The sequence below is a fragment of the Neolamprologus multifasciatus genome, chromosome 17 (genome assembly GCF_963576455.1).
Source record: "Neolamprologus multifasciatus chromosome 17, fNeoMul1.2, whole genome shotgun sequence".
In the NCBI taxonomy this organism is placed as follows: domain Eukaryota; kingdom Metazoa; phylum Chordata; class Actinopteri; order Cichliformes; family Cichlidae; genus Neolamprologus; species Neolamprologus multifasciatus.
Genome location: NC_140455.1, coordinates 12,340,787 through 12,368,124, shown reverse-complemented (window position 1 = coordinate 12,368,124; position 27,338 = coordinate 12,340,787). Strand labels below are relative to the sequence as shown.

Sequence of the window (27,338 nt, the reverse complement as noted above, 5' to 3'; positions counted from 1 at the left end):
TAACGCCCCCTCGCGTCTGAGGTGCAGCACATCACTCCTCCAATCCCCTGCCATCTTCTTCTATTGTCTCCCCAAACCAGTAAGTAACGTTGCCTATTTATATGACGGTTATGAAAAAGATTGTATGACGCAAAACTGCCTGAGTGGGCTGTTCGGCGGACACTTCGGCACAAATCGACTAAAAAAACACAAGACACAAACTTGAGCCCTCTACTTGATCCCTTCACCGTGAATCATGTGGAATCAGCGGAAAACATGATGAGTGCGTAATCCTGACACGCTTTCTGCTCAGTGCAGAGGGCACAGGCTGCACAAAGGGGATCATTGTTGCCTGCAGATGCCCGTCAGTGGTGCAGTCGCTCTTTGAAGGCTCTCCAATCGCAGCGCATAGCGCGACGAAGGAGGGCGGGGTTTGTCTTCCGTCCCCCATTACTGCTCCAAGCCCCTCTCTGGCACAGCGTCCCATTGACTACACTGTGACAAACCGAGCAGCGTGCTTCATTGCGTCTCTGAACTCAGCGCTCTCAAAAGTGGACTCGTGATGTCTGCGAGGACGCGCATTCTGGGCTCGAGGAGATAAATGACGCGCACCTGCAGAGGGTCGCGTTTTGGACAGGTATGAGACCTGTGGCACTCGCGGATGAGGAACCGGCAGATCTTGCGAAGATCTGAATGCAGCTCAGTATCACACTTCCATTCAACCACCGGGCCTGGCGCATGGATGGATCCGGCTGCACTCATGGAATACAAAGCCCGTGCCCGTGAGCATGCCCGTCCGAGCCCACCGCTCTCCGGGAGCCTCTCCACAGCGTCATCCTCCTCCTGACACAGCCGCTCCACTCGGACATCCATCGGTCACTTCAAGTCCCGTCGCCATGAGGACGACTGCTCGGTGATTCGGTGCATCTGCGCGCCCGCACGGACCGGAGACCTCCCTCGCCTCTCTCTCTCTCTGTGTCTCTCTTTCTCTGTCTGTGTGTGTTTTGGGGTTTGTGCTTTTGTTGGCCGTACACCGGCTTTATCTGTGCGGCGAGCTTCCTTTGTGTCAAAGGGCTTAACGCAGAGTGCGCGGAGGGCGACAGAGCGGGGGCTTCGCTTCGCCCGCTGTTGCGCACAGCTGCTCTCTTTGTGCCGGGTCGTAATGGCAGCGGGACGGCCGGAGGCGCAGGACCACACGCCTGAGAACGGCTTCACCCCGGTGGAGCGCCCGGCGCCCCGGCTGCTGCCGCACATCGACGGCTCCGTTCTGCCGTCTCTTGGGGGCTTCGGGAAACACCAGAAGCAGCTCGTGGTCCTGACCTGGATACCGGCGTTGTTCATCGGCTTTAGTCAGTTTTCGGATTACTTCCTTCTGGCGCAGCCCAATGGCACTTGCGTGCAGCCACTGGCAAACGAAAGCGACTGGACCGCGGCGTCCCCGCCGGTCACCGTCACCAGCATCGCGCCCTCGTTGATGCCCACAGGCAACGGCACCGGGCACGGATACGGCGACGGCGTCGGAATGCTGTGCGCTTGTAAGGAGTGGAGGCTGGAGCTGCAGACGGGACTTAGTCAGAATGTGGTTACCAAGGTAACGAGTGAGCGCCATAAACCCATAGTGTTATTCAGGGGTGGGGGTGGGATTGCCGTCATCATCACTACTGCCAGCCTCAGACAGTTGATTGACACGTTACCCACTGACCGCGTACTGTTTATTTATTTATTTATTTATTTATTGTGCTTTGGAGTGAGCTGGTGCTGCCTGGTACATCAGTTCAAAGAGAATAATGAGACTCTTTTTACATCTTACACTTAAGCGCCTGAATTCCAGAGTGTATGAGTGGAGTGTGCAGAGAGAGAAAGAGAAGAGAGAAAATAGGAGCTTGGGGAGCCTAACACATACACAAACTACAGGACAGAGCTGAAAAAGAGTTAATGACATGCAGAAGTTGTGTATAAACAGATGGAGTCAAAAGAGGCCAATGAAGGAGAAGTGCTCAGTGCATCATGGGAGGTTTTCCCACACACATTAAGACTAGTATTCCTACCCAGAGCTCTGCTGGTGCCAGTGTCAACTGGTTTATGGCAATAAACTAATACTGAAGCCATATCTTGTGTCACAATAGCTGAAAACTTTGGTTGACTCATTTATATCGCACAGCGCACAAATAATACATTAATGATCACATTAGCATACTATTCTACAGGTAGTGGGACGAGGCAGTATTCAAGCACAATAAACACAGAAGCATAATGAGACTCTGTTTGACATATTTGCCCCGGGGTCCTCAAGCAGGATAATTCTGACATGTGCTTATGTTCAAACCTTAGTTTATTTATTTTTTCTTGGAATCCAGAGACAGAATTCAGAAAAAAACCCCACCAAACTGAATCCTTGTGACAAGAAGATGCTGAACGTTAATAAGCAACAATGCTGATCGTTGCTTCTGCATTTGTGCATTAATGACACCTGCTTTCTCAGATAAAAGCGGTGCTAAAAGCCCAGACTTAATAAACTCTATGCACAAGTACGGTGCACACGTAGTGCTTCTGCATGTGTCCTTGGCTAAACTTCAGATGCTGAGTGCTGCAGCGGTGTGTGCACTGACCCACTGGCTTAGAGAAAAGAGTGGGAAACTATTGATTGTTGTTATAACAGACATACAGCTGCTTTCCCACATGCACTGTGTCTGCTGTCTCTCAGAAACACACATAAATATAGATGTGGGATGAACGCTTGAATATTTCAGAAGTGTTTGTGGCATGTTTGCAGATGCGTCCGACTTCATGAATTATCAACACAGTGAGTCAGAGAGTGAAAAGAGTTTGACAGGATTCTGATGAGAGAAGCCCACGTTTCTTTTTTGGCTTCTTTGCAGCGCTCATATTATAAGTGTCTCAGCTCCTCCTGATGTCTTATTCCCTTTTAACATGTTGGGAGTGCCTTTCTCTGAAAACAATATCTGACTTATGTTTCTCTCATTCTTTTTGTTTCTGTTCCAGTGGAACCTAGTGTGTGACTCGGCCTGGAAGGTTCACATTGCCAAGTTCTCTTTGCTTGTGGGCTCCATATTTGGATACCTAGTGATGGGTGTCATGGCTGACTGGTACGCTGCCTCCTTCTTTGTCTGTTTTGTTAGACTGTAAGGATAATTCCAGGTGTCACAACTAAGATCTGCATTTGGTGGTAACAGTATGGTAACAGTGTTCTCCGCACTGCTTGAACTGCTTGGAATCAGAAAAACATGGTCAGGCAGGCTGAAAAAAAATTCCCAAAGAAAAGTCAAACATATCTAGAAGAAGGAAAAAAAAGTGTAAGTAACAATTAACCAAACATGCCCATTCTTTTAAAACCTTGCTTCTTTCCCTTTAACACACTGCAGTATGTCTTTGTGCTGCATTATTGTTTCAATAAACTCAAAGAATATAGACTCATCGGTCACTCATTAGGCACCACTGTTTAACTGTTAGCTGAAATATCTAATCAACCAATCACATGGCAGGAACTCAGTGCATTTAGACATGGACTGGATGACCTGCTGAAGTTCAAATTGAGAAAGAAAGGTGATTTAAGTGACTTTTGGCTATTGGTAGCAGATGGGTTTATCTTGTCAGAACTGCTCATCTGCTGGGCTTTCCCCACACAGCTTGTAGAGTTTAAAGAAAATGGTCAGTTACCTGGGTGCAAATATCTTACTAATGTCAGAGGTGAATGCCCAGAGTGCTTAGAGCTATTATTAGGCAACTGTAACTCAAATCACCACTCGTTCCAACCAAGGCATGCAGAGGAGCATCTCTGAATAACACATTGAACCTCGAGACAGATGGACTGTACGGGCAGAAGACCACGCTGAATACTGCTGCTGTCAGCAAATGACAGGAAAATGAGGCTACAATTTCCCGAAATTAAACAATAGAACATGGAAACATGAGCCTGTTTCTGTTGCTACATTCAAATCTTGTCAGAATTTCCCATAAGCAGCATGAAAGCAAAGATCCATCCTGCATGTAATGGCTCAGGTTGGTGGTGGTGTAAGGGTCCAACCTGGAACTAGTGAGGTGACAAAAAAAAGGCCAGTGAGTGTATTATTGAAGGACGGACCAGTTGATTGGGTGAAGATCAGCATCAGCTGTTGACTGTCGTGTGATATCAATCTTTAGCTGGCTAGATATATAAAAATGTCTAAAATTGTGTGAGGAGGATTTTAAAGCCATTCAAAAATCAATAACAACAAAATCAAACTAAAAAGACAAACAGTGGAATTGGCATTAACCAGATTGTAAAAGTGGTTTATCCAGAGTTATCGAGAATAAGAAAAAAGAAATGTCTGACAGCTTCTCTAGGAGTGGTAGGAAGCTTAAAGAACAGTATCGCAGAGCCTTAATGGTTAAACATCGAACTATCTGCAAAGCTAAATGCTACAATATCTTTTGTAACTGAGCAAAATGCCACTGTCACCAAGTTAATTATGGTCACTTTTGCCGTCTGCAAGCCACCCGAGTGGCATCGTGGGAAAATGAGCACCTGCATTGTGTTAGGGATCAGCAACTATGCACAACAATGTAAAGAAAACAATGTAAAGAAGCACGCGGGCCATGAGGCCTCAGTTGGGACCTGACCCAGTGACCTCCTAACCCTCCCCCGCCCCTCCAGACCAGGACATGCTTAGAGTCTGAAGGAAACGATGAATGCAATGTTATCTTTCTCCGGACTTTACATGAAACGTTTCTTTCTCAGTTTGACTGGGTTTTTAAGCTCTTTGCTACATCTTTATCTCCCTGTCTTTCTCTCTTGTTTCTAAGGTTTGGTCGACACCCAGTGTTGATCCTTTCGGTGCTTTTCATGCTGGTGTTTGGTCTGAGTGTTGCCTTCTCTGTAAATGTCACCATGTTCAGCACCTTGCGCTTCTTTGAGGGTTTCTGCTTGGCGGGCCTTGCTCTCTCCCTCTACGTGCTCAGTAAGTACAAGCCTTCACCTTCTCATGCCTGTTTGCTTGGTCTTTTTCTTCTCTCCTTTTTCTGTTCTGTTCTCTTTCCTGGTGTATCCTTTGCTGTGTTTGGCAATGGCAGTAATGCTATTATGAAAGCCTAGAATAATCTGCTAAAGCCGAAATGAATTTGATCATAACTCAGCAACAGTTAAATGTATTGACTGATATCTTGGGTGGAAGTTTAAATACTCTAGCATAACTGATCTTTTCTAAACACTCCACCTTGACCTCTTTGGAAAACATCACACAGTCAAGGGAATCATATAACTCAACTTTGACGCTTAGAAAAACTAACTGCACTTAAACTCGGCTACTTAGCTCTCTGAGGTGTAAGTCATCATAGGTAGTAACACTAACCCTGGCCCTGAATCTCTATTAGGAGCTTCCATTAGTGGATCTGGTGGCTGAATCTGAAGTATGATATGCTTTTATTGTTAAAGTTAGCTGCTACAGCACACCATGATACTCTGTTGCTCAATGTTAAAGGGGAATATGTTTTACAGTCAGGTTGTTTTTTCACTCCAAACATATTCTCCTTGTGTCACGTTCTGCAGAAGAGTCAGAGGTTTTTTAAAACCGACACCAGATACTTTCAATTTGACCCCTTTGCATTCTTCACCGCTTCGCTCACTCTTTCTCATTGCTCTGTTGGCCCCCTCTTTCTCAGGCCACAGTGAGATTAGTCATACATTATGAAGATAAGGCTTTGGGGTGGGTTTTGTCCCTCTCTGCAGGGGTCCTGGATAAATCTCATCTGAACTGCTTTTGAAAACAAACAAGCAAAATAGATTCCCCTGAGCTGTCTGCCAAGAGCCTTGTGAGGAATCAGATTTAATCTGTGATGGATATGAGAATATTTGTTTTTATGGCTTTTAAATCCAAGACACTGGGAGTCGTGAGGGAGACATGGAAATGGGAAAACTGCACTCATTGGGATTCCCTATTGTGCTTCTTCTTATTTGCACGAATATACTGTTCCAATGGGGGGTGATCATATTGTAAATATGACTAAAGTTTTAAATAGCGAGATCAGTCCCTATGCTATTAATCCCTGTAAAACAACAGCTCGGGCTTCAGGCTGCTCTAAAATGCTGTTTTCGGGTAGTTTTTTGTACTCTTGGCTCTGCTGCGAGCACAGAAGCCCCTCACGATCAGGAAACAAAGTCTTAAAGGGAGGGGAAGGGAGCTAAAAGATGAACTGTGTGGCTGCATGAAGGCCCAGTATAAGATGAATTAGGGTTGTTTTGAACTATGAATCATGAGTGAATCAACAAGTCCAAGAATAAAAATGTGTAAATGGAAATGAACATAATAGGTTTCACTTTAATATTACTGATAACCACTTGGAGTTTGGGTCGTTACAAAGAATATGATATAATAGAAAATGTACGAAAGGCCACAGAATATGATCTCCTCACTCCTTCAGTACTGTACTCGACTGTTAGTATGAGGTGTTTGTGGTGATGTGCTGTGCACTGTGGCCAAATCTCCAATGTGGTCTTGTTTGTCCAAAGGACGTTGTTTCACAAGTTTTGTGGTTTGTTCATCTGCAGCTTTACAAACCTAAGCTATGCTGCCAAGTTCTTGTTCCAGAGAAGAGGAAACATCTGTGTAGTCTCAGAAAATAGGCAGGTGTACAGACCTTCACACTAACCCTTGCACTAACAGTCTGATGACTAAATGTACATCACTGGGACCCAAGCAGACCCTAGTGGACTCGCAGCCGTGGAAAGTATGATCCCCGCTTTAATACTTGTATTTCCTATGGAAGCAGTAAGGATGTGCTCAGCTTTTTCTCGGGGCATCGTGTTCGTGGGCTGTCAAATTTTTAAAAATGTCATTTTAAAAAAAAGATGTTGTTTCCCACCTTGTTCCTAAAAAGTCAGAAGCCTGTTTTTGTTTCATTATCATTTTTGCACTTTTTTCTCACATACTTGACATTGTGAATGTCACACAGCATACATTTGATCCTCTGTTTCTATACTTGGCTAATGAATTGCTTCACCCCTTTCGCTGCTGTTTTCACAGTCTGCTTACTAAAGAAAAATGTCTGTAGTGTGGGGCAGTTTTTCTGTGTTTCACTTGTTTGTGTTTTCCAAGCTAACAATGATGGGATAAGTAACTGTGTGTGTGGGATTATTTTTTTTGTGTGTGTGAGACAACAGATTGTCTGTATGCACTTTGAAGTGCAACAAAAAAGGTGTTTGTGTGAGGTGTGGATGCATGCAGTAGGAGGAACAGTCGGCTCCCCGCCACAGATTGGTGCTCTTTGAAGTGAACTCAGACTATGACAGTGAAAATAGATGCTGGCATCCCATTAACAGTAAAGACTACATACTGTACTTACACCTGACAACAGAACAGTGGAACACAGTTTGCAGTTGTCTTCACTGCAAGCTAAAAACACATACATGCAGGTGGAACTGTTAATAGAAAATTTCTTCATACTCTACTGGTATCATTATCTGTTGTTTGCCAAGAGAGGTAGAGTAGGACAGAAATAGTGAAGTCAGTCAACGACATATTGTTTTGTTCGTTTGCCTGTAATCGCTACCTTGGATTTAATTTTAAGTGGCCGTTTCCTTTCGTTTCATCATCGAAGCACCTGGTATTCCCCAGGCAGCTTAATGATGCCGTGACTGTGCTATCTTCTCTGAGATCTAGGAAAGACGTCCTGCAGGGCAAGAGAAACACAGCAAGCCAGGCGATCGGACAAGCTGGGAATCTTTCTAAGTTTGCATCTTATCTTATGTGGAAAGCAGTCAAAGCAAACCGATTATCCAAACTGTCTCCACACAGCTTTCAGGCTGAGCTCCTGCTTTTTTAACAACTTTTATTGCGAAGGATGCTTTAGAAAATGGTTTACTCTCAGTCAACTGCTGACAATTAGAGGCTCAATAAACACGTCCATTTTCCAAGTTTACAAATCATTTCGTTTCATTTTGTTTGAACTTTTCAAAAGGCTAGTTTTAACTCGCTCACTTAAACAGTCATCAGTTATGGCTGCAGACGGAAACTATAACAGCAATTTCTGTGGAGTACCCTGATACTCCCACAGTCCAAAGATATGCATGTTATTCTAACTGGTGATTCTACACTGCCCTTAGCTGTGAATGTGAGTGTGAGTTGTTGTCTATGTTCACTGCTCACTGATAGGCTGGGGGCAGGTGAAACTAAATTAAGGTCATGTGATTGAACTAACCAGTCAAGAACGCTCCTTTTCTATCATAACCCCCCTATGGCTGGCTATTCTGTAATGTTCAGTATTATTATCCAGCTGCACTGCGCCATAACAGGGGAACCGTGTGCATAAAGGGGCCAGATGTTTACAGCCATCATTGATGTAAACATTCTCAAATTAAAGCTCAGAGGCAATATTTTAATCCCAAAGTCATGTTACATTTCAAACCCAATGAGCTGTAGTAGGGAAGCAAAATAATAGAGAGTGTCTCAGTGTTCTGAACGTGCTGTTAAAAACAGATGCTGAGGAACAACAGAGGCACATAATTGCAGTGTCTGTTGGACTGCTGAGTTGGAAATAGCATGCAGCAGGAAGAAGAAATGCAGAAATAAGCATGTAGCATGCGTGCTCTGTATTATAGATGATTTTGTCCATGCTGTGGATGCACTGCTCTGTCTGCATTATCGTGTCTAAAAACACTCTTCTCTGCCTGCCTCATCCTCCACCTCCTTTCACCCTCTGCTGCTGTGAATGCAGCGCTGACTTCCAATTTCTAAATCCAGCAGCTCTCCAGCCCTTTCCATTTCCCCCCTCTTTGCTTACCTCAACTTCCCCATTCACACCATCCTCTTCCTCCTCCCTCTCTCCCTCACCCTTTCACCCCATCATCCTTATTACTACCAGCACTCACACAATCGCGCGCTCATTTTCTGGAGGCTCATTTAAAATCTCTCATCTTTTAGTTATCTCTCTGTAGCACACAGCACATAATAAAATCCACTGAGCTGCCGTGAAGCTTGCTTAATATAAATGTGTTCACGTGCACGTTGTAGTGCGTTTTTGGTTGTTTCACAATTTCTGCACGGGCTTATTAGTTTGTAATATGGCACCTTCGTCTGAGTTGTCCTCTGGGAACTGCAGGGGATAGTGTTTCCTTTTCCTCGTGTTTTTTTCCTTCTTATTCTGTCTGTTTCAGAAGAGAACGCTGAGCCTCATCGTGAAAACATGGCTGACCATTATGCACGCTCTGGACAAAGTATTTAAAATAGACCTCTGTTCCACACTTTTTTTTAAAACTTTTGAGTTGTGGGCCATGGATTTTATTCAGGAGATGGTTATATTTACATTAGCTGCTATACTTCCAATGAGAAACAGTCTTTTTAAAACCAACAAAATCTAATGAAGCATGTCAACTCACTGCCAGAGAGGCATTCAGTCAGACGCCAGGCGCTTTGTTACCTTTGCGTTTTGCACTTTCCTTTTCCTTTTTTCTCACTCACTGCTTAAGCTTACACGCTGAGAACAACACTGACGCCATAACTTGATGTGTCCGCTTTTGTGTAACAAGCTACACTAACACCCTACACTACCTAACTGACCTGATGGGAATAAGAGCCTGCAAACCATTTATGCAGTTACTGATTTGTAAGCCACCCAAAACTAAGAAACTGGGTGTTTGAATCCAAGACCTGGTGGACTTGGTTCCAACTCATGCTTACATACAATAAGTCTCTAATAGTTATAATAACCAGCCTACTGGAGTGGGATCCTTCCTCCAGTTTTGCGTAACATCATGATGTATTTCCATTTGAAATTTGGATTTTCTGGTTAGCAGGTTAACCCACCAAGCATCCAACATCCACAGATGTTACATTTTGGACTTACAATTCAGGCATTATTTTCTTTTTGCTCAAACATTGAAAACAATCCTGGAGACATAGTCTTCTTGAAAAAGTGTACAAAAATATGCTTTTTTACAGCAGTAATTATTGACAAAATTCACTGGTTGGTTCCATGTGAACATTCCATGTAGTTCTCATATAGCCCTGAATATATCCAAATATAGAGCACCTTCAGTGCACGTAGGGGGATTTTATATTTTTGTCAAATACAAAACGCACGGTGCCTCATGGTGTGTTGTATTTACATGTACTTTTTTGATATCTCGTATAGCCCAATGGTACTTCAGTACAGTACTGAAAAAAGTATTTTCACCTTGTTTTCAGGCTACATTTCCTTGTGTGGGTTTTAGCTCAGTATCAAAGTGCAAATTCTAGCCACAGCTGGCAGGTTTTTTTCAACAAAACCTTGGCACACTCTGTGTGAACACACTGCACCATTTAACAGCTAAAGAGCGATATAGTTCCCCAAGGACTCTTTGGACACAGACACAGTTTTAAAATGTATCTACTGGATGTGTAAATAAGCAAATGTTCGCTAACAAGCTTATGAGAGTTTTATTTAGTTTAGTTTTATTTCTCATCATTGATTTGCTCTTCGTGTTCTTCCTTTTAACACCTGCTTTATTTCCTGATTAAGTTTGCCCGATGACTTCATTTCACCTTTAATAGATGTAAGTTCTGATTAAACAGCCGTTGTATATCTTGTTTCACATACTGTTCCTTCCTGCATTGCAATTAAGCTTGGAGAAATACATTTATGTTCAGTAGTACCAATGATGACTGATAGTCAGCTCTATTTATAACTTGTTTACCCTCCCCAAAGTGTCCGAAGGTCTATTCCACATTCAAGTAAAAATAAGGACTCCAGACTTGATTCAGACTCGACACGAAAGAGTTTCTCTTGTACTGACGAACCTCCGACTTGACTTGAATGTTCTGGTTTGCAGCATACTGCGGCAGAAAAGTGGATTTTATGCTGCAGGAGTAATTTGAAAAGTTTATACAGACACATTTGGTAAGTTTCTTTTTCTCCGTAAACTGGGTCAACATGTGAATCAAACATATGAATCCCAGCAGATTCGCTGAAGCAACTGTAGAAAGCTGCAGAATTTTTAGTACCACTACTGAATACTAGAGTGGGATTGGTATTTCCTTCTCAAAAGATTTTCAGTGAATGTAATTTGCATGGGCCCAGAAGAATTAGGCTGCAGTTGCGTTAGAGTAGTGGAACAAGGTTAATGCCTTTGCCTTTTCCTCTCTGTCTCTGCCCCTTGATTTCCTTGTAGGAAATGACAAAGACAAGCACTATGCAGGTTTGTGCAGTTTTGAGCTCATGGTGAGGACTTCTGCTGACTCAGATGCTGTGCCCTTGTCAAGCTGTCTATGAAGTCACCCCCTTAGGCTGAAACAGATTTGTGCCATGACTGATTAATATTGTTTAGTCTATAAAATGCCACAAAAATGCCTAGCGGGGTTTCAGGAGCCCCATATGGTGTCTACATAGTGCTTGTTTGGTCTGTCCAAATTCCAATTGGTATTTTATTTTAAGTTAAATCCTCATATGCTAACAGCATGACTGTTTTCTGTTTTCTTTTTATTGTTGTAGGGTCTTTACCTTACAGTATAAAGGGCCTTGAGGCAACTGCTATGATTTGGTGCCATATAAATAAAACTGGATTGAAGTGAATTGAATTGAATTGAATTGAAATTCAGGTGGAAGATTGATAGTATGAGCCTCAGCCCCACCAGTCTCGTGTTGAAGTGTCCTTGCACAAGATACTGAACCCTACATTTCCCCCAAAACATTCATTATTGTGAGAGAGACTGTATGTATTAGTTAAAAAAAAATAGAAAGTGCTGAATGAATGTGTGTGTGAATAGGTGAACAGTGTTATAAAAGTACCAGTCCATTTACAAAAAAAACAGCATATAAAGCAGAGTCACAAATCTTCACACTGTAGAGTAAAAGCTACTTTCAGCTGCTTCTATTCACAAAGGGTTAAAACAGTGGGTAGCTCTGCATGTTTGACTCGGCAAATTCCTTACTGCAGATGTCCTTCCTGACGCAACCCAAAGGGATTTGTGCTTCCTCCCAGGATCGAACTAGGGCTCGTGACGATAGAGACACCAGCAACCATAGTCAGTTGTCTTGTAGGGGCCAGAGCAGGCGACGTTGAGGGAAATTTAAAACTGCTGGCTAAGGGTAAACATAAATCCAATAAATTATAACATTATATTTCACATCGGTAGTAATGACACCGGGTTATGTCAGTTGGAGGTCACTAAAACCAATATTGAATTGTTTGTTACTTTGCCAAAACAATGTTGGACTCTGTAGTTTACTGTAGTCGGTCCCCTCCCTGATTGGACAGGAGTGACATGTTTAGCTGTATGTTCTCCTTTAATTGCTGGCTGTCTGAGTGGTGTCCAAAAAACATGATGTGGGCTTTATAAATAATTGGGATGCTTTCTGGAGGAAACGTGGTCAGTTTAGGAGAGACGGCATCCATCCCACTTTGGATGGAGCAGTTCTCATTTCTAGAAATTTGGCCAAATTTATTAAAACACCCAAAACGTGACTATCCAGAGTTGGGACCAGGAAGCAGAATTGCAGTCTTTCCTCTTTCCTCTTGCTTCTCTCCTCCTGTTACCCCCCCCCCCCCCCAATCCCATCCTCGCAGAGTCCCCACTGTGTCAGCTCCCAAACAGACAAAAAATAAACTAAAAACTAAGTGTGAATTAATAATTGATCAACAAATCAATTTACTCTGCCTGTTAGAAACCTGGTTGCAACAGGATGATTATGTTAGTTTAAATTAATCAAGAGGCCGAGCGGGTTGGGGGGTTTGTCCAACCTTCTTTTTATCTAACAAATTCTTTAAGTAGTTCTAAAACAGCTAATTAATCATCTGCAGAGGAATAGACTATTTGAAGAGTTTCAGTCAGGTTTCAGAGCTCATCACAGCACAGGAACAGCTTTAGTCCATCCATCCATTTGCTTCCGCTTATCCTTTTCAGGGTGGCGGGGGGCGCTGGAGCCTATCTCAGCTGTCATAGGGCAAGAGGCGGGGTACACCCTGGACAGGTTGCCAGTCTGTCACAGGGCCAACACACAGAGACAGACAACCATTCACACTCACTTTCACTCGCACATTCACACCTAGTGGCAATTTGGATTATCCAATTAACCTATCACCACAAGTTACATGTCTTTGGACAGTGGGAGGAAGCCGGAGTACCTGGAGGGAACCCACACAAACACGGGGAGAACATGCAAACTCCACACAGAAAGACCCCAGCCTGATGGTGGAATTGAACTCAGGACCTTCTTGCTGTGCGGCAACAGTGCTAACCACCGTGCTGCCAGAAACAGCTTTAGTGAAAGTTACAAATGATCTTCTTATGGCCTCTGACAGTGGACTCATCTCTGTGGTTGTTCTGCTAGACCTTAGTGCAGCATTCGATACTGTTGACCATAATATCCTATTAGAGCGATTAGAGCATGCTGTAGACATTAAAGGTACTGCATCACAATGGGTTAAATCATATCTATCTAATAGACTCCAATTTGTTAATGTAAACTGAGGGTCCTCTTCACACACCAAGGTTAATTATGGAGTTCCACAGGGTTCAGTGCTAAGACCAATTCTGTTTACATTATGGCATAGCATACATTTTCACTGCATGGTCGCCTCATGTCGATTTGTAATGTTTGTTGCGATTCTTAGTGTTCAATTACAACCTAACAAATCCCATCTCTCTTGGTTCTATTTCATGCTTAGCACTAATTAGCATCTTAGCTTGCAGTATTGTGAGCAAGCTAGCATACTGACAGTGGCATTTAACTTATAGCAACTCTGTAAGTTAAACAATTAAGAACAGTTAATGAAAGCTTGTTATTATCGTTTTGGGTGTTTTGTTTTGTTTTTTTGTTGTTTTTTTTGCTCCAGTATAGCTTATTGTTTCAGGAACACGACACTCCCTTTTTCCAAAATTTCAACAATATCTTTCCCATCACCAGCTGAGCTATAAATCTTCGTCATAATCGCAAACACAGATTGTGGTTCTCACTCTGAGCTCATGCTGTTAGGAAGCTAATTGTCTCTCCATGCTGTTCTCATGCCGGAGGCAAGGTTAGCCAGGGAGCAGCAGACAACATAAAAGTGTGTGTATGTGTGTGTGTGGTAGTTCTGTCAACCATTCGTCATTGAAAATTAGTTTGACCATTCCATCAGCTTCTTTTTATTCAGACCCTTTCTCTTTCTGTATAACTGTTCACTTTAGATGCAAAGTATGAGAAGCTGTGGGGGGATAAAAAAAATCTGTGGTGGTGCTGGGGGTGGAGGTGCTTTTATGGAGGGTGTGAGAGCTACTTCAACCACACTGATGAGCTAGAGGGAATGGGGTGGGGGGGTTGCACACAGGAGGGAGGGTGGCAGTGGGCAGTGAGATAATCAGCACAAGGAGAGCCATTCACCCACTCAGCTGGAACAAAAGGTCCTTGCCAGCATGCCTGTTTGTGTGTGCGTATTGATATCCCAGTAGAGTCAGCAGGATCAGGCACCTCCCCAGAGAGTTGGGTAGGTTTTTTTTTTCCTGTTTTTTGTGAGGTTACTTTAGGGATACGTTGCCTTTGCCAAAGTACAGTTGATTTTCTCTTTTTGATTGTGATTCAGTCTTATTGACAGAGGTAATATTGAGTGACTGCAGCTCAAACTGACTACATGTGCATACTAGCTGAGTAAAAATGCAATGATAATTTTATGTTTCCAGATGATAAAGTTTGGTGTTTAGTGTTGTCTGTAAGTAAAGCAAATTAAGGTTTAACAAACAAAACTTTTTAACCTTACAAAAGCGAATTTTTGTATTTCGACACACCTGTAGAATACAAAATGCGAAGGGTTTGATTTGACAGAAAAGGATGCAAAGAACAAGATAAGATGGAGTCAGATGATCTGTTTGTTTGTGCTTAGCTAAAGACAAAATTTATATTATAGTAGGTAGCATGTCTAGAACAGTGGCATACCCCTAGAATCATGTCTAGGTGTATGCTTCTCGCTTCAGGTACAAGAGATCCTGGGTTCAAATCCTGGACGAGCCTCCATTTGTGTTGCGTCCCCCCTGACCAATTAACTTTGAATTGGCCAATAGGTGGAGGCTTGACACCTGCAAGACAGGAGCAACAGAAGAAGAGAGCAATGTACTCTGGCATGTAACAACTCTTTACCATGTTCTCAGATCACTCCAATGTAAATTAATGAAGAAATCAGTCCAGTTTTTACTGCAATCTTGCCAAATAATTTCACATGGATGGACCTTTTATAGCCAAGCATTCTGCATGATTGCTTAAAGCCAGTTTTTTAAACATGATTTTTTTTTTTAAAATCTAGTAATTAGGTGTATCATGAAAAATGTATATTGTAAATAAAAATCACAATGAAATTAAAGTGAAAATGTGGTAAAAACACACTGGACCTGAACTGTAATACCATCACTGCCGTTCCAATTGTGAATGATCGCACTGCATCCTCCCGTCCTCGGGAAGTCTGGACTCCCGAATGAACTTTCCAGGTACAAACTAGCATGTAAACAAGTAAAAACTTGCATACTTGGATATTAAGAAACAGTCAAGGAGAAGAAGAAGCTAATACATATTAGACACATTTAGCACTGATGGCTTGACATGGGTTAAGGCAAATGCTTTAAGCTGAAGTTGCATTCACTGTTGTTTTGGGTAATGAGTTATCGTACAGTATACATATCCTGCTGAAACAAAGCTTGTTTATTTAAAGTCAGCGACTTGTATTTTTAGCTGCATCATCCTTGTCATTTGGTCTTGTTTCCTATGAAGTGCACAGAGCTTAACTGAAGCTTAATAATGGCCACCTGTTGCTGCCTTATACAGGGTTGAGTTTTCTGGGATAAACAATGCCCAATTGCTCAGCAGGGTGGATATAAAAAGCAGAGTTGGGTGATTTTCTCAGTCTGTTTGTCACCATTAGCGACCTCTTTCACATTAGACTCAGTCGTTCGATCTGCTGTTGAGTAAATTATTGATTTGTGCAGTTTTAATTGTACAGACTGACCGAGATCTGGGAACAGCGTGTGGTTACTAAACACACAGGACAAGAAACCGATATGAAAATAAAGCCGATCAGCAGAAGTGTAACTAAGCATCCATCACATTCACATCCTGGGTCAACGCTGGCTCGTGGTTTGACTTCTCAGTTTCCTTTTTGTGATTTGAGACAAAGTTATTATTATTATTATGTTACATTGGAAACATTTGGATTTGATTATTTACATTTAATGCTATATTTTTAGACCACTACGTTAAAAAATAGTGAAAAGCTGTATACTGCTCCCATCACTGGGCCAGAGACAGGCTCACACTGTCTTTTTGGCTAGAAAAAGTAGAAGCAGACGGCCAGGTTAAGGATTATGGGTCAGTGCAGTTTCCTTCATCTGTCTTGGTCCTTTTGTGGGAAGATTTTTGACTCAGGTCTAAGGAAGAAAAACAGTTCAAGGGAATTTCAGTAATACCTTTAAACTCTAGCTGAATCATTTTCCTTTCATTCTTTTATCTGAAAATCTTAGTCATCTTTCCATCCCGCCTCCTTCTTCCTCATTGTGTTTTTCTCTGTATTTCCTCTCTCTCTCTCTCTCACACACTCTCTCTCTCTCACTCTCTCACTCTCTCTCTCTCTCACACCAGTCTTTATTATCATTCCTCTGGTGATTCCACTGATGAATGGAGGGACTTTTGAAGGGTTAGGTAATTTGTATTCAGTCCCTACTCTACTTTCTTTACTCTGTCAACCCCCCAGCCCAGCTTTCTCTCTCTGCCTCACAATAACAAGTGACAGTACAGGTTAGTGAGTATAGTGAGTATCCCCCCCTTCCTCTCTTCTCATCCACCAACAATGGTCACCTTCAAAAGGCCCTTGCCATATGGGCCAGGCCATCTGGACTGTTCCATGTTACAGGCAGTAGGGGAAAGGATAGGAGCCCAGTCACGTGGGAAGGACTTAAAAGACGGTTCCAGCGAAAAGCTCACCGAGCAGCTGAACTCACTCACACGCTTCCACATGCAGTCCATCCTAACTTAATGAAGAGGTCTGGTGTTAAACTAGTGCGCTCTCAGGGGAAGGATCAGCAATAAGTGTTCTATAATTCATGACAGGAAATTCAGTGCCTACCTCACCATTAAACAAACACATGCTCTTTCAGGCCATTAAGACAGCTGCAAGTTTATAATGGTAATCACATCCAAACACACGGAGCGCATACATAATTTACTCGCCTCTCGTGGCGCACTGACACCACAGGAAGCCATGTTTTCTGTAAAATGAGGTCTTTTTGTTCTCGTGCTTATCTTTTTATTTTAGGGATCGAGCTGTGTTTGCCAGGTTGGCGTTTCTCCATGACTATGGTGGCCAGTTTTCTTATGGTGGGCGGGCAGCTATTGATGCCAGGGGTGGCCGCTCTGTGTCGCCATTGGCCAAACCGGGATGACTGGCAGGTCCTGCAGATCGTCATAATCAGTCCTTTCGTTCTGATGCTGCCATACGTCTGGTGAGTCGCGCCCTCTGAAGAAAATCCACAGCTCTGAGCCAGGCGATGGCTTGTACAGTACACACAGCACCACACAAGCTCGCTCTGATTTTACAAACAATAGTCTCTTTCTCCTCTTGTTTTCTTCTGCCCCTCACTTGTTTCTTTCTTGCGTTTACAAATCTTCTGCTCATCCTTTGTCTGCTTCTCCTCGCTATCCCCCTCTTTCACTCCCTCTACAGGATTTTTCCCGAATCCCTGCGCTGGTTGCTGGCCACCCAGCATTACCGGCGGTCCAAAGCCATGATGCTGCGGATCGCCAGGAAGAACCAAGTTGACATGACAACTGAGCCAAGTGGAGTTCTTACAGGTGAGGATGAATTCAAGAGGGAGCGAGAAGATGAAAGATCCCACAACCACTGGGCCACGAATTCTATTCTTTCTGTTGGTTTCCTTCAATTCTCTTCACTTTGCAATATATTTAAATTGTCTGCAGCATGTTACATTACAGCTGCTGCTCGGTGTGATGAAATGAGCAAGCAACGAATACAAAGACACTGACATGCATATAAAACTGCTCAGACCATTGATATGATGAAATGCAAACGCAATAAGGTGAAGATCCATAGTCCTTTAGGTTGTTAATGGTTTTTTATTATAATATACACAAAGTCTGACTTCCAAATAGTGCTGAGAGCATGTGCACTGTCAGTTAACAACAACATTGTTATCCTGTAAATCTCAGTTGAGTACAAAGCACCTGGGGTCTCATTTAAAAAGAATGTGTAGGATCCATACTATACCTGAGCAGAGAAGCTGAGATGGTGTGGACAAAAAATAACAACAATAATTATAGAGCATGCCTATGCTCACCAGCTCAGAAGCTTCCCTTTATAAATCATGGGCAGTATAGAAATGTGTGCACTTCAGTCAGTCTTCTACTCTGCCCTCAAAAAGCTGTTTTGCTGTGGTGAACTTGGCCCACTTTATAATAACTTGTGATGATATTTAGTGTAATGGATGATGAAAAATATGATGTTGAGTTGGAGAAATATTTGATTCTGCTCATCTCAGTGCTGCCATGGCTCACTGGCATTTCAATATTTATGATAAAGTAGATCCATAAGTACTACATTATAGGAAATCATACTTAACGTATGAGGAAGTGTTATGTATTGGTTTTTACATCATGCCTTTAATTTAGCACCTCACAATGTGCATTGCTAATTTCTGTCTGTCTCCAAAATGTTCATAAGTGTGGGTCGGACTCTGTACCAGTGTGCACATTCTCCCGTCAAGATTGCCTTTGAAAACTCCCAACTTGTGCGTGGGAAGTTGCACAGGCCTTTTTCAGACTTCATTTTCGGCATGCGCCATGTTTATAAATGAGATCCCTGGCTATTAATTGTCTTGCGACAGATTTAACGTGTCTCACCTTTATCTGCCACGACACTTCTTGTTCCCCCGAGTTGGTGTTTGATTCATTGTCGCTGCTTCTCCCAGTAGCCAAGCAGTCAGAGGGATGATGATGTAATCACAGGGATGTCCTACATCTATCTAAAGCCCCCCCAAAGCTCTTTAGCTTCTCCGTGCTAGAGATCCCTTATGGCCGGGTGCTCATTACCACCTGAAAAGGAAAGGTCTCAAGGTGTGCATTTCATGTTTCCTACCAGAGCTGGAGCAGGAGCTGCACAAGAAACCCCAGAGGAGCTGCATTGTCAAGATGATGAGCACCAGGAACCTGTGGAAAAACATTGTGGTGCTGTGTGTCAACTCGTAAGTGTGTTGCGTTTGTCGTCCCGGCTTGTACAGTTCCTTTGCTAATAACAGCCAACATCCGTTGTGTTGAGAGCATGAATTACACATGAGCTGGTCTCCAGAGAATGAAGACATACTCAAACCTCACGTGCCCTGTGGCGGACGCATGTTTTAGGGTGCACCTCATTGGCCACTCTCTTATTCTGTGGTTTTGTCTTGATGCACAGTCTGACAGGTTATGGAATTCACCACTGCTTCGCTCGCAGTATGATGGACCCCGAGGCTCAGCCCACGGCTTTGTGCCATGCTGACTATTACACCATGGCTGGCATCGCCGTGGCAACCTGTCTAGCACTATGCCCTGCGGTTGGGCTGATGGGTCGGCGTGGAGGGCTGCTCACATTCATGATCATAACAGCCCTGGCATCACTGCTGCAGCTGGGTTTGCTTAACTGTAAGTAATAAAAAAAAATGCACAAGTAGACCATTCAAATCAACTTTATTTATATAGCTCCAAACCACAATCACCTTTGTTACACAATCACATTTTGTTACATAGATGCACTGTAATGCATCTACGGCCATGTTTTTTTTTTGTTTTGTTTTGTTTTTTTTGGGGGGGGGGGGGCAACACCATCATGACAGAAGGGTTTTATCACAGGATAAAAGTGATTACTCAGAATTTTTCTATAGCTACTAAAGTTACTGTAAAGTTTGACTCAAACAAAACTTTGGTGTAAAGGTCTAAAATACTAACAACTTTGTACAGACACCATGACTGTAATGTTATACTATCCTGTTGCCTTCCAAGTAAAACTATATTTTAAATAAGTAGCAAGCTATTAGCTAGGCATGCTAACTTTAGCCGCTCTTCTCAAAACTAATAGAAACATTGTTAATCCGGTCTTTACACTTTTCACCTCTTGTTTTTACTGGTGAAAATACTATGAATATATCCTTGAAACTCTTTGGATCGGCTTTAATCCTGAAATTAGTTGTGCCCTCCTCCTGTTGTTTATTTGACAGTTTGACGACTTTGAAGCTTGTCAGACATGCTGTGCGTGCAGTTAGCTTGAGAACTGTAACTGAAAAGGTTTAGCCATGCTAGCCAGACTTTTGCTGAAATTCTCAAACACGTCGGTTTCCTTCCCTTAGTCATTAAAACAGTACCAACTGCAGCTCAACCTTGATTCTAATAGGAGCTTCCCCTCATTCTTCCTCTTTGACCTACATCTGCAGCATGTAGTCATTATTTCAGGCTTTGGCGGTAAACTGTTCTCCTGAAGGCTTTTATTCTGCTTGTTTTGAGTCAGTGCTGTGCTGCTCTTCGTGCTTACTAATGACATCTCTCTTTTCTCCAATGCTCACTAATGGAATCCAGTGATTGGGAAGTACAGCCTTCGCCATGACACAGGTACATTTGTAGTTACGAGATTTATCATCTAAAACAATTAAAATGTAATTTATGTCCCTGGAATCATGTTACATTTGTTGTTGCTGATTTTTATGGCTTGTTTCCTCTCTTTTGAACAGTTTTGCGAGACACTCTTAACAGGAAATTCTCTGTGGCCTTCTCCATAATTGGGATGTTCTCTTCTCATGCTGTCAGCACACTCAGCATTTTCTTTTGTGCTGAAATCACTCCTACTGTCATCAGGTGAGCCTGCATAGTCATAAACACAACACACACCTTATGAAAGCAAACAGTCTTATTACTTAAAAAAATATATTGTCTATTATGACAGTGTCTGCACATAGCTTTTGTTCTTAAATTGCATATTCGCTCCCTCTTGTGGTGTGTTTATGACTGACAAGTGTTTGCTGTTTGGAAAGAAAAATGTGTGCCACATTATTGATTACAATGGCTCCACGGAAAACTGGTGAAAATGTGGCTTTATGGAAAAAGGGCTGTAAGAGGTTATGAAGGAGGTTCAGATCAACAGATCTGACCAGATGCTGAGTGAAGACCGTTGTCAGCTTAAGAAAGTGATAAAAGTGGCTGGATAAAGCATGCCATTTTTAATACTCTTAAGTGGGATGTATCCTGGGGCTGGCGTCCTTCAGGTTTTAGATATCACACTGGGTCAGCACACTTGAATCAAATGATTAGTTCATTACCAGGCCTTTGGAGACCTTCAAGACATGTTAAGGAAGTAATTTAGGTAATTTAGGAGGTTAGAAAGCCTAGTTAAAAAAGTGCTGCATGAGACAAGCTAAGTGAGGCCTGTAGTAGAAAGCTACTTTATAAGAAGCAGTCCATTTAACATTATTTGACCATGTTTATATCTCAAAAAATAAGAAGTCAACTTTTAATGATGTCCCAATCCTGTTGTATGAAGAATGCTTATAGAATGCTGCTGTTTTTAGTTTAAGGTGCGTCAGAACACCTTGGAAATAAATCAGCTCTGACCTCTCTTTCTGCAGGGGTGGAGGACTGGGCTTGGTCCTGGCTAGCGCTGGCTTTGGCATGCTCACTGCACCCATCATGGAGCTCCACAACCAGAAGGGCTACTTCCTGCATCATGTGATCTTTGCCTGCTGCACCCTGCTGTGCATCATCTGCCTCCTGCTGCTGCCTGAGCCACGGGGACAGCCACTGCCGGAGAGCCTGGCTGATGGAGAGACCTTTACCCGTCAGACCCTGCTCCATCCGGGAGAGCAGCACCTCCTTCTCGCCAAGAGTGATAGGGACTACTCCCGTGTTCATGACACACCATTACATCTCTCAGCCACTGGGGGCGCTACAGTGGCAGCAGCCACCGCTCTGGCAGCGGTACCTGCCTCATACGCCCTTGCAACTGGTGGGGAGGTGATCGGGAATCATGCCATAGCCAATGGAGTGTGAGCAGCTTTGCAAGTTGTCTTCTGTGCTAATAACTGCTCCAAGCACTAACCTGAGCAAGTGATGACTGAACTTCCTGTACTTTAAGGGAAACTAATTGTTCATATGAACTCTTTTTATGTTGAGGATTCAGATGATGATGATAGTAAATTTGTGTCATTTGTAGTGACTATGATTCCTTCAGGAGTTGCCAAAAATATATTGTATTGAAGTCAGTGTATGTCAGATAATATGAGCGTCTTCAGTGGTGTTGGTGATTTTCTTGAGCCACCTTCTGCTCGAGGGTACAAGCAGACACAAGTGGAGAGACAAAGTACAGCAGAATAACTTTCAATAACGTGTGCTCTGTGAGTTTACTGTCTGTAGTTTTGACTCATTGAAACTGGATTTCACTACATCTTAGATCTCTTTGTAGGTAAGTTATTTTGCACTAAATGTCAGAGACACAATCAAGTGTTTGTGATTTGCAGCCAACACATTGGAGATCCAGGGATTGGCTAAAGCCACTATCTTTTTGCATGAAAAGGGCACAAATGTTTTGTTTTGTTTTTTAATTTTGTTTTGTTCTGTAGCATTGGTTAATACAACATGTGACTCACTGTGCAATTTCCCAGCATTTATCAAGTAATTCTCAATTGACAGTGTAATTTTCAGTACCTTACAATACTTACCAACAGGTACAGTAAAACTATGGGTCAACAGTTAGCAGTTTTAAAGGAAAAAACTAAACAGGCTGTGGGGTGGTTAGCACTGTTGCCTCACAGCAAGAAGTATCTAGGCTCAAATCCAGTCTGGGACCTTTCTGACTGGAATTTGCATGCTCTCTTTGGGAACTCTTCCCACAACCTAAAGACATACACACATAGGGTTAGGTTAATCAGCAAATTTAATCGGCTCTAGGTGTGAATGGTTGTCTGGTGGCTGTAGAGAAGGTTGGAGGTTGGCTGCTCCAGTCTGCATGCCGAAGTATCCTTGGGCAAGATACTGAACCCCAAGTTGCTCCTAACATGAAAAAATGTTTGATAGAAAGCACTTAGATCTAGAGAAAAAGTCCCTGTGTGAATATGAAAGAGTGATGTTCTCAAGTAGAGAAGCCCTATTTTAGAACCAGTCTATTTACCATTTACTTTGTGTTAGTCCTGTGATAAACTGGTGACCTGTCAAGGGTGTGCCCTGCATCTTGCCCTATGACAGCTGGGACAGGCCCCTCTGTAAGTGGATACAAAGACGGATGAATTACACTGTGGATATTTTTAGGTATTTGTTGTGTCAGAAGTGGAGGCCAGCATACTGTATCTCATAGCCTATACCCACAATAATACTGCATTATCAAAAAATAAGTGGATGTTAGGCTACTCTTTAATATACCTCATACCCAGTGTAATACTAGGTATTACACGCTTGGCCTTTAGTCTAAAACACCCCCAATTGTCATTTCATAAAGATAAAATTTCGACCTTACTGTTAAAACACTTGAAAGGTACTCAAAGATTAAAATGCTCAATGTACAATTTGTTTCTCATTTCCTTTAAACTCCCTTAATCTACTGTAACAACATTTTACAGAACCAGCAAGTATTTGTAGGCAACATTGGAGCTATTGCCCGGTTTGCAAGAGACTACCAAGGTGCCAGGAACTGCACCTATAAAAGAAAGAGAACTCATATTGAACCCTCCTTTAATGATGCCCATGCCCAAACCAGTTCCAAGGACTTACACACAAACACACAAAAAATCCACTTTGAATTCACTAAATAATACATGGTAAATGTTGGGAAACCGGACAATAAGTTGCGGGCTGTATTGTGAAGTGCTACAAGTACTTGCTCATTTGTGGTCTCTTTATATGAAGTCCAATGTGGCACTTTATCCTCAGCTGAGAGGTCAGTGTGGACACTGATTTTTAAAGAAGCGTTACTACTGCTGATGCTGGCGTATGATGGTTGTTGGAAGACGAACAGCCGGAGACCTTTCTCGCAGACCATATGTGTAGCCTACAGAGACTTTGTGCATAATGTTAAACAAATCTGAGAGCTGAATGGACATGAGCGTGACCTGCTAGTGCACTACTGTATGTCTTATGATGCACCTCAGCAATTTAAATGGCTTTATCGCTCTGTTCTGTTAACAAAACAGAGAAGATACGATGTAATGAAAGAAAAAAAAAACTGTATTTATTTTTTGTCATGCTGCCAAGGGAAAGTTTTGTTGCTTGAAATACCTCCTTAATTAGCAAACATTTCCAAACTCACTCCTCGTTCTCTGTACTGTGCTAATACTGTAATCCTGTTCCTAGAGTGTGTAACTTTAGACAGAAAGCACAATATTTTACAGTCTTTTGAGATGTGTGAAGATTAGAATAGAGCAGCATAGTCTGCATAGACCTGGTTTAGTTGTGATTGGTGTACATTATACACTTTATTATATAGGTATCCCTTAGGACTGCATAAAAATCTAAGGTATGTATACATGTGCCATTCATTTATAAAATATGGAACATAACCTTACTTTTATAGACTGTGAAGCACACTGAATAGACTAACCATCCCATGAAGCATTTTTGTGCAGATACACCAGAACCCGAGCATCCTCCATTTTTGTAGTCATATTTAGTACACAGCACATATTTTAGACATTCAGTATGGTTTGGTAGTTTGTATGTTTTCAACAGTAAAAAAAATACTCTAAGAAAACCGAAGGAAAAAAAAACTCAACCACTAATGCTGTTTTCTAAGTGTTATTTTTTTAATATGGATTTGTAAAAAAACAAACAAACAGACAAAGCCACAGGCCTATAGTACATGTTTTGATAATAAACTACTTAATTTATTGTCAATAAAAAAACACTTGATGTGACCGTTTGTCCTGATTATTGCATTTGAGTATGACTCCAGTACTACACTGCTGCCCTCCTCCTACAAAGGGTCACATGTGCTCAAAAATGTTCAGGGTGCAGCTCCAGCTCCTTTTTGATCCTGTTCTCCACCAAGAGACTGAGGCTGGAATCTGTCATTGGAAGACTGTAACTGACAAATACTTGCTTTTTGGTCTTCTTTGCTGAAATATGGAGAGACACAACATTGGTTAACTTTGTGTTCACACAAAACACGAAATGGTAAAAATAGATTAAGGTCAGCAGTGGCCCAACTCTAATGTCTATAGAGACTTATAAACTTAGCACATAGCTGCAAAGACCACAAGGACTTAATCATCAGTTGCAGACAATCCTGTTATTGTTCTCTGAGGTCTGGTTACAGTTTGGCTGAACAACGTGTATTGAGTCTGAATAGTCACAAAATTGTTTTCGGGAATCCCGACTTCTGGTTAGTTAGATATGAAACTATAACACGCCTATAAGGACTGTCCCACTGTCACAAGGACTCCCTGGCAGACAATTTGAGCTCTTTATGCACATATTTTATAGTTCTGCCTTCCTGCAGACTTTACAAGCATGCCTCAGCCAGTCAATTCCTTAATTTCATTGGCTGTGGGTGAGAAAAAAAATCCCATGTTTCCTGTTTAGTTGTCAAGGCAACATTATGTGGTTAAGACACCATAGATGAGTAGTCATCTCTGTAGACTTTGCATTAGGCATGTGTACAAACAAAGTTGTCGTATTGTATAATAGAGTCTCCACAGACAAATCTACCCAGTCATGAGCTGGCAGGTAAAAAGACGTCCATGTTCAGCCTCACAATTGCCCTCTGCATCACCCTGCACATTTCCAGGAATAGATACTACAACATTAGTTAGCATACCAGGTTCTCGTTGTGTAGGTACACTGCTAATGAGTCAACACTCAGTTGACACTGAGTCAACAGTCAACCAGCAGTCCTTTGTTCACACTGGTAGTTACATTAACCAGTCACCTCAAAACTGAAATAGGTTAGTTGCCTCCTACTCACTTCACATTGTCAATGTTTCACCTGTTGCAAGCTGCTGAGTTTCAGTGATATCACGTAGTGTCTTCCAGTGTGGACGTCAAATTACAGTGGACACTGAGATTAGCTAAGTGTTTTCACAAAACAAAGATAAATGGCTATTCTTTGCTGCTGTGTTTTGAACCAAGTTAAATGTAGTGTTTTATTTAACACTCCACAGCAAATCAGAGGTGTGAAACACTTCTCCAAGCCAGCTGTAATTAAGTTTGACGATAGAATTTGTGGAGATTTGAGACTTGCCTTGCTTCTGTAACTAAATGCAATATCACTTTTGATTTCAAACCTATCGTTTCACGGTTACACTAGTTATTGTACTAACACACACTCTGACTACTCCATACACAGATACGCTACTTTGAAGCATCACTCTACTCAAGTTTCAATTCTCTCTGTTGACCCTCAGGAAGGAAGATCAAGTAGACACCAAAACACATGCAAGAAAAAGGCGTGCCAGTGACTCTGGGTTCAAAATTACATCAATGGTACAATTCTAAAATATAATAGAAATCCACAATTAAGAAGCACATGCAACTTAAATGAGCGTTTTAAGACTTTGCTGTAGCCATCTCCTACATACAACACATATTGCAAACTAGTGTTTACCTAATCTTTGTGCCAAAGAATTTGGTGCTGTGTTGGATGGGTCCCCCATAACTAATGTAGATAATGGCATTGAATCCTGCAGACAAAAGCAAATAAGCTGTTAGCTTCCCTTTCCAAATTAACATGTAAGTGACTTAATACCTGTTTATATGCCTAGGCAATTTTTTTTACAACTCAGGGAAATAGAGAAACACTTGTAATCTTGTATGTGTACAAACACCGCCAAATTAATTTTAAAAAAAAATAATTTTGTAAACATACATTTAGGAAAAAGCCCAGCAAAATAAGATTTTTTAAAAAAAAAAAATTATGCTGTTTTACAATATTCATATTTAATTAATTTTTAACGTATATATATTCTTTATGAAAAACTTTGAAAATCCTCCTAAAAAAAAACCCTGAAGACCTGCGCTTTTAAATTCCGAGTTTCTTATTCTTCACGAATATACCCAATATTCTTTATTTCTGGAAAACAGCTTACCAGTACTTGGTGAATGAAGGTGTGCTGCGCGGTACTTACATATTTGCTGCTCATAGACACTGCTAAGTTGGACAGAACCGGAGCCGAACCGACCCAAAGGAAAAACCCGCCGCTGAGCTTCATGACGTGAAAGTGTACCACCTGCTCCAGAATCTTTTCAGAGAAATTGTGAACGGAAATTCCCTCAAATTCCGCACCGTTCTGCATTTTGCCAATTTTGTTTCACTCTTTATTGGATGAACATCTAAAAGGCCGCGTTAGCTTAACTATAAACAGCATGGGATACTTCCTGGTTTAGCAAAAAAGGCAGGCCAAAGCAATCGATCA

The 27,338-nt window shown here is 42.1% G+C and overlaps 2 protein-coding genes across 2 annotated transcripts; one reads left to right on the top strand and one right to left on the bottom strand.

Moving 5' to 3' along the window:
• The first annotated feature begins 453 nt into the window (after positions 1-453).
• slc22a23b (solute carrier family 22 member 23b) lies at positions 454-26,777 on the top strand. The gene is made up of 10 exons (XM_085137328.1): positions 454-1,570; positions 2,983-3,086; positions 4,783-4,937; positions 17,222-17,408; positions 17,630-17,757; positions 19,061-19,163; positions 19,373-19,599; positions 20,527-20,559; positions 20,679-20,802; positions 21,570-26,777. The coding sequence occupies exons 1-10, from the start codon at positions 1,142-1,144 to the stop codon at positions 21,988-21,990; spliced, it is 1,911 nt and encodes a 636-aa protein (XP_084993454.1). The 5' UTR covers positions 454-1,141; the 3' UTR covers positions 21,991-26,777.
• Positions 24,711-27,338, bottom strand: psmg4 (proteasome (prosome, macropain) assembly chaperone 4). The gene is made up of 3 exons (XM_085137335.1): positions 27,051-27,338; positions 26,531-26,606; positions 24,711-25,043 (listed from the first exon to the last, which is right to left on the bottom strand). The coding sequence occupies exons 1-3, from the start codon at positions 27,216-27,218 to the stop codon at positions 24,922-24,924; spliced, it is 366 nt and encodes a 121-aa protein (XP_084993461.1). The 5' UTR covers positions 27,219-27,338; the 3' UTR covers positions 24,711-24,921.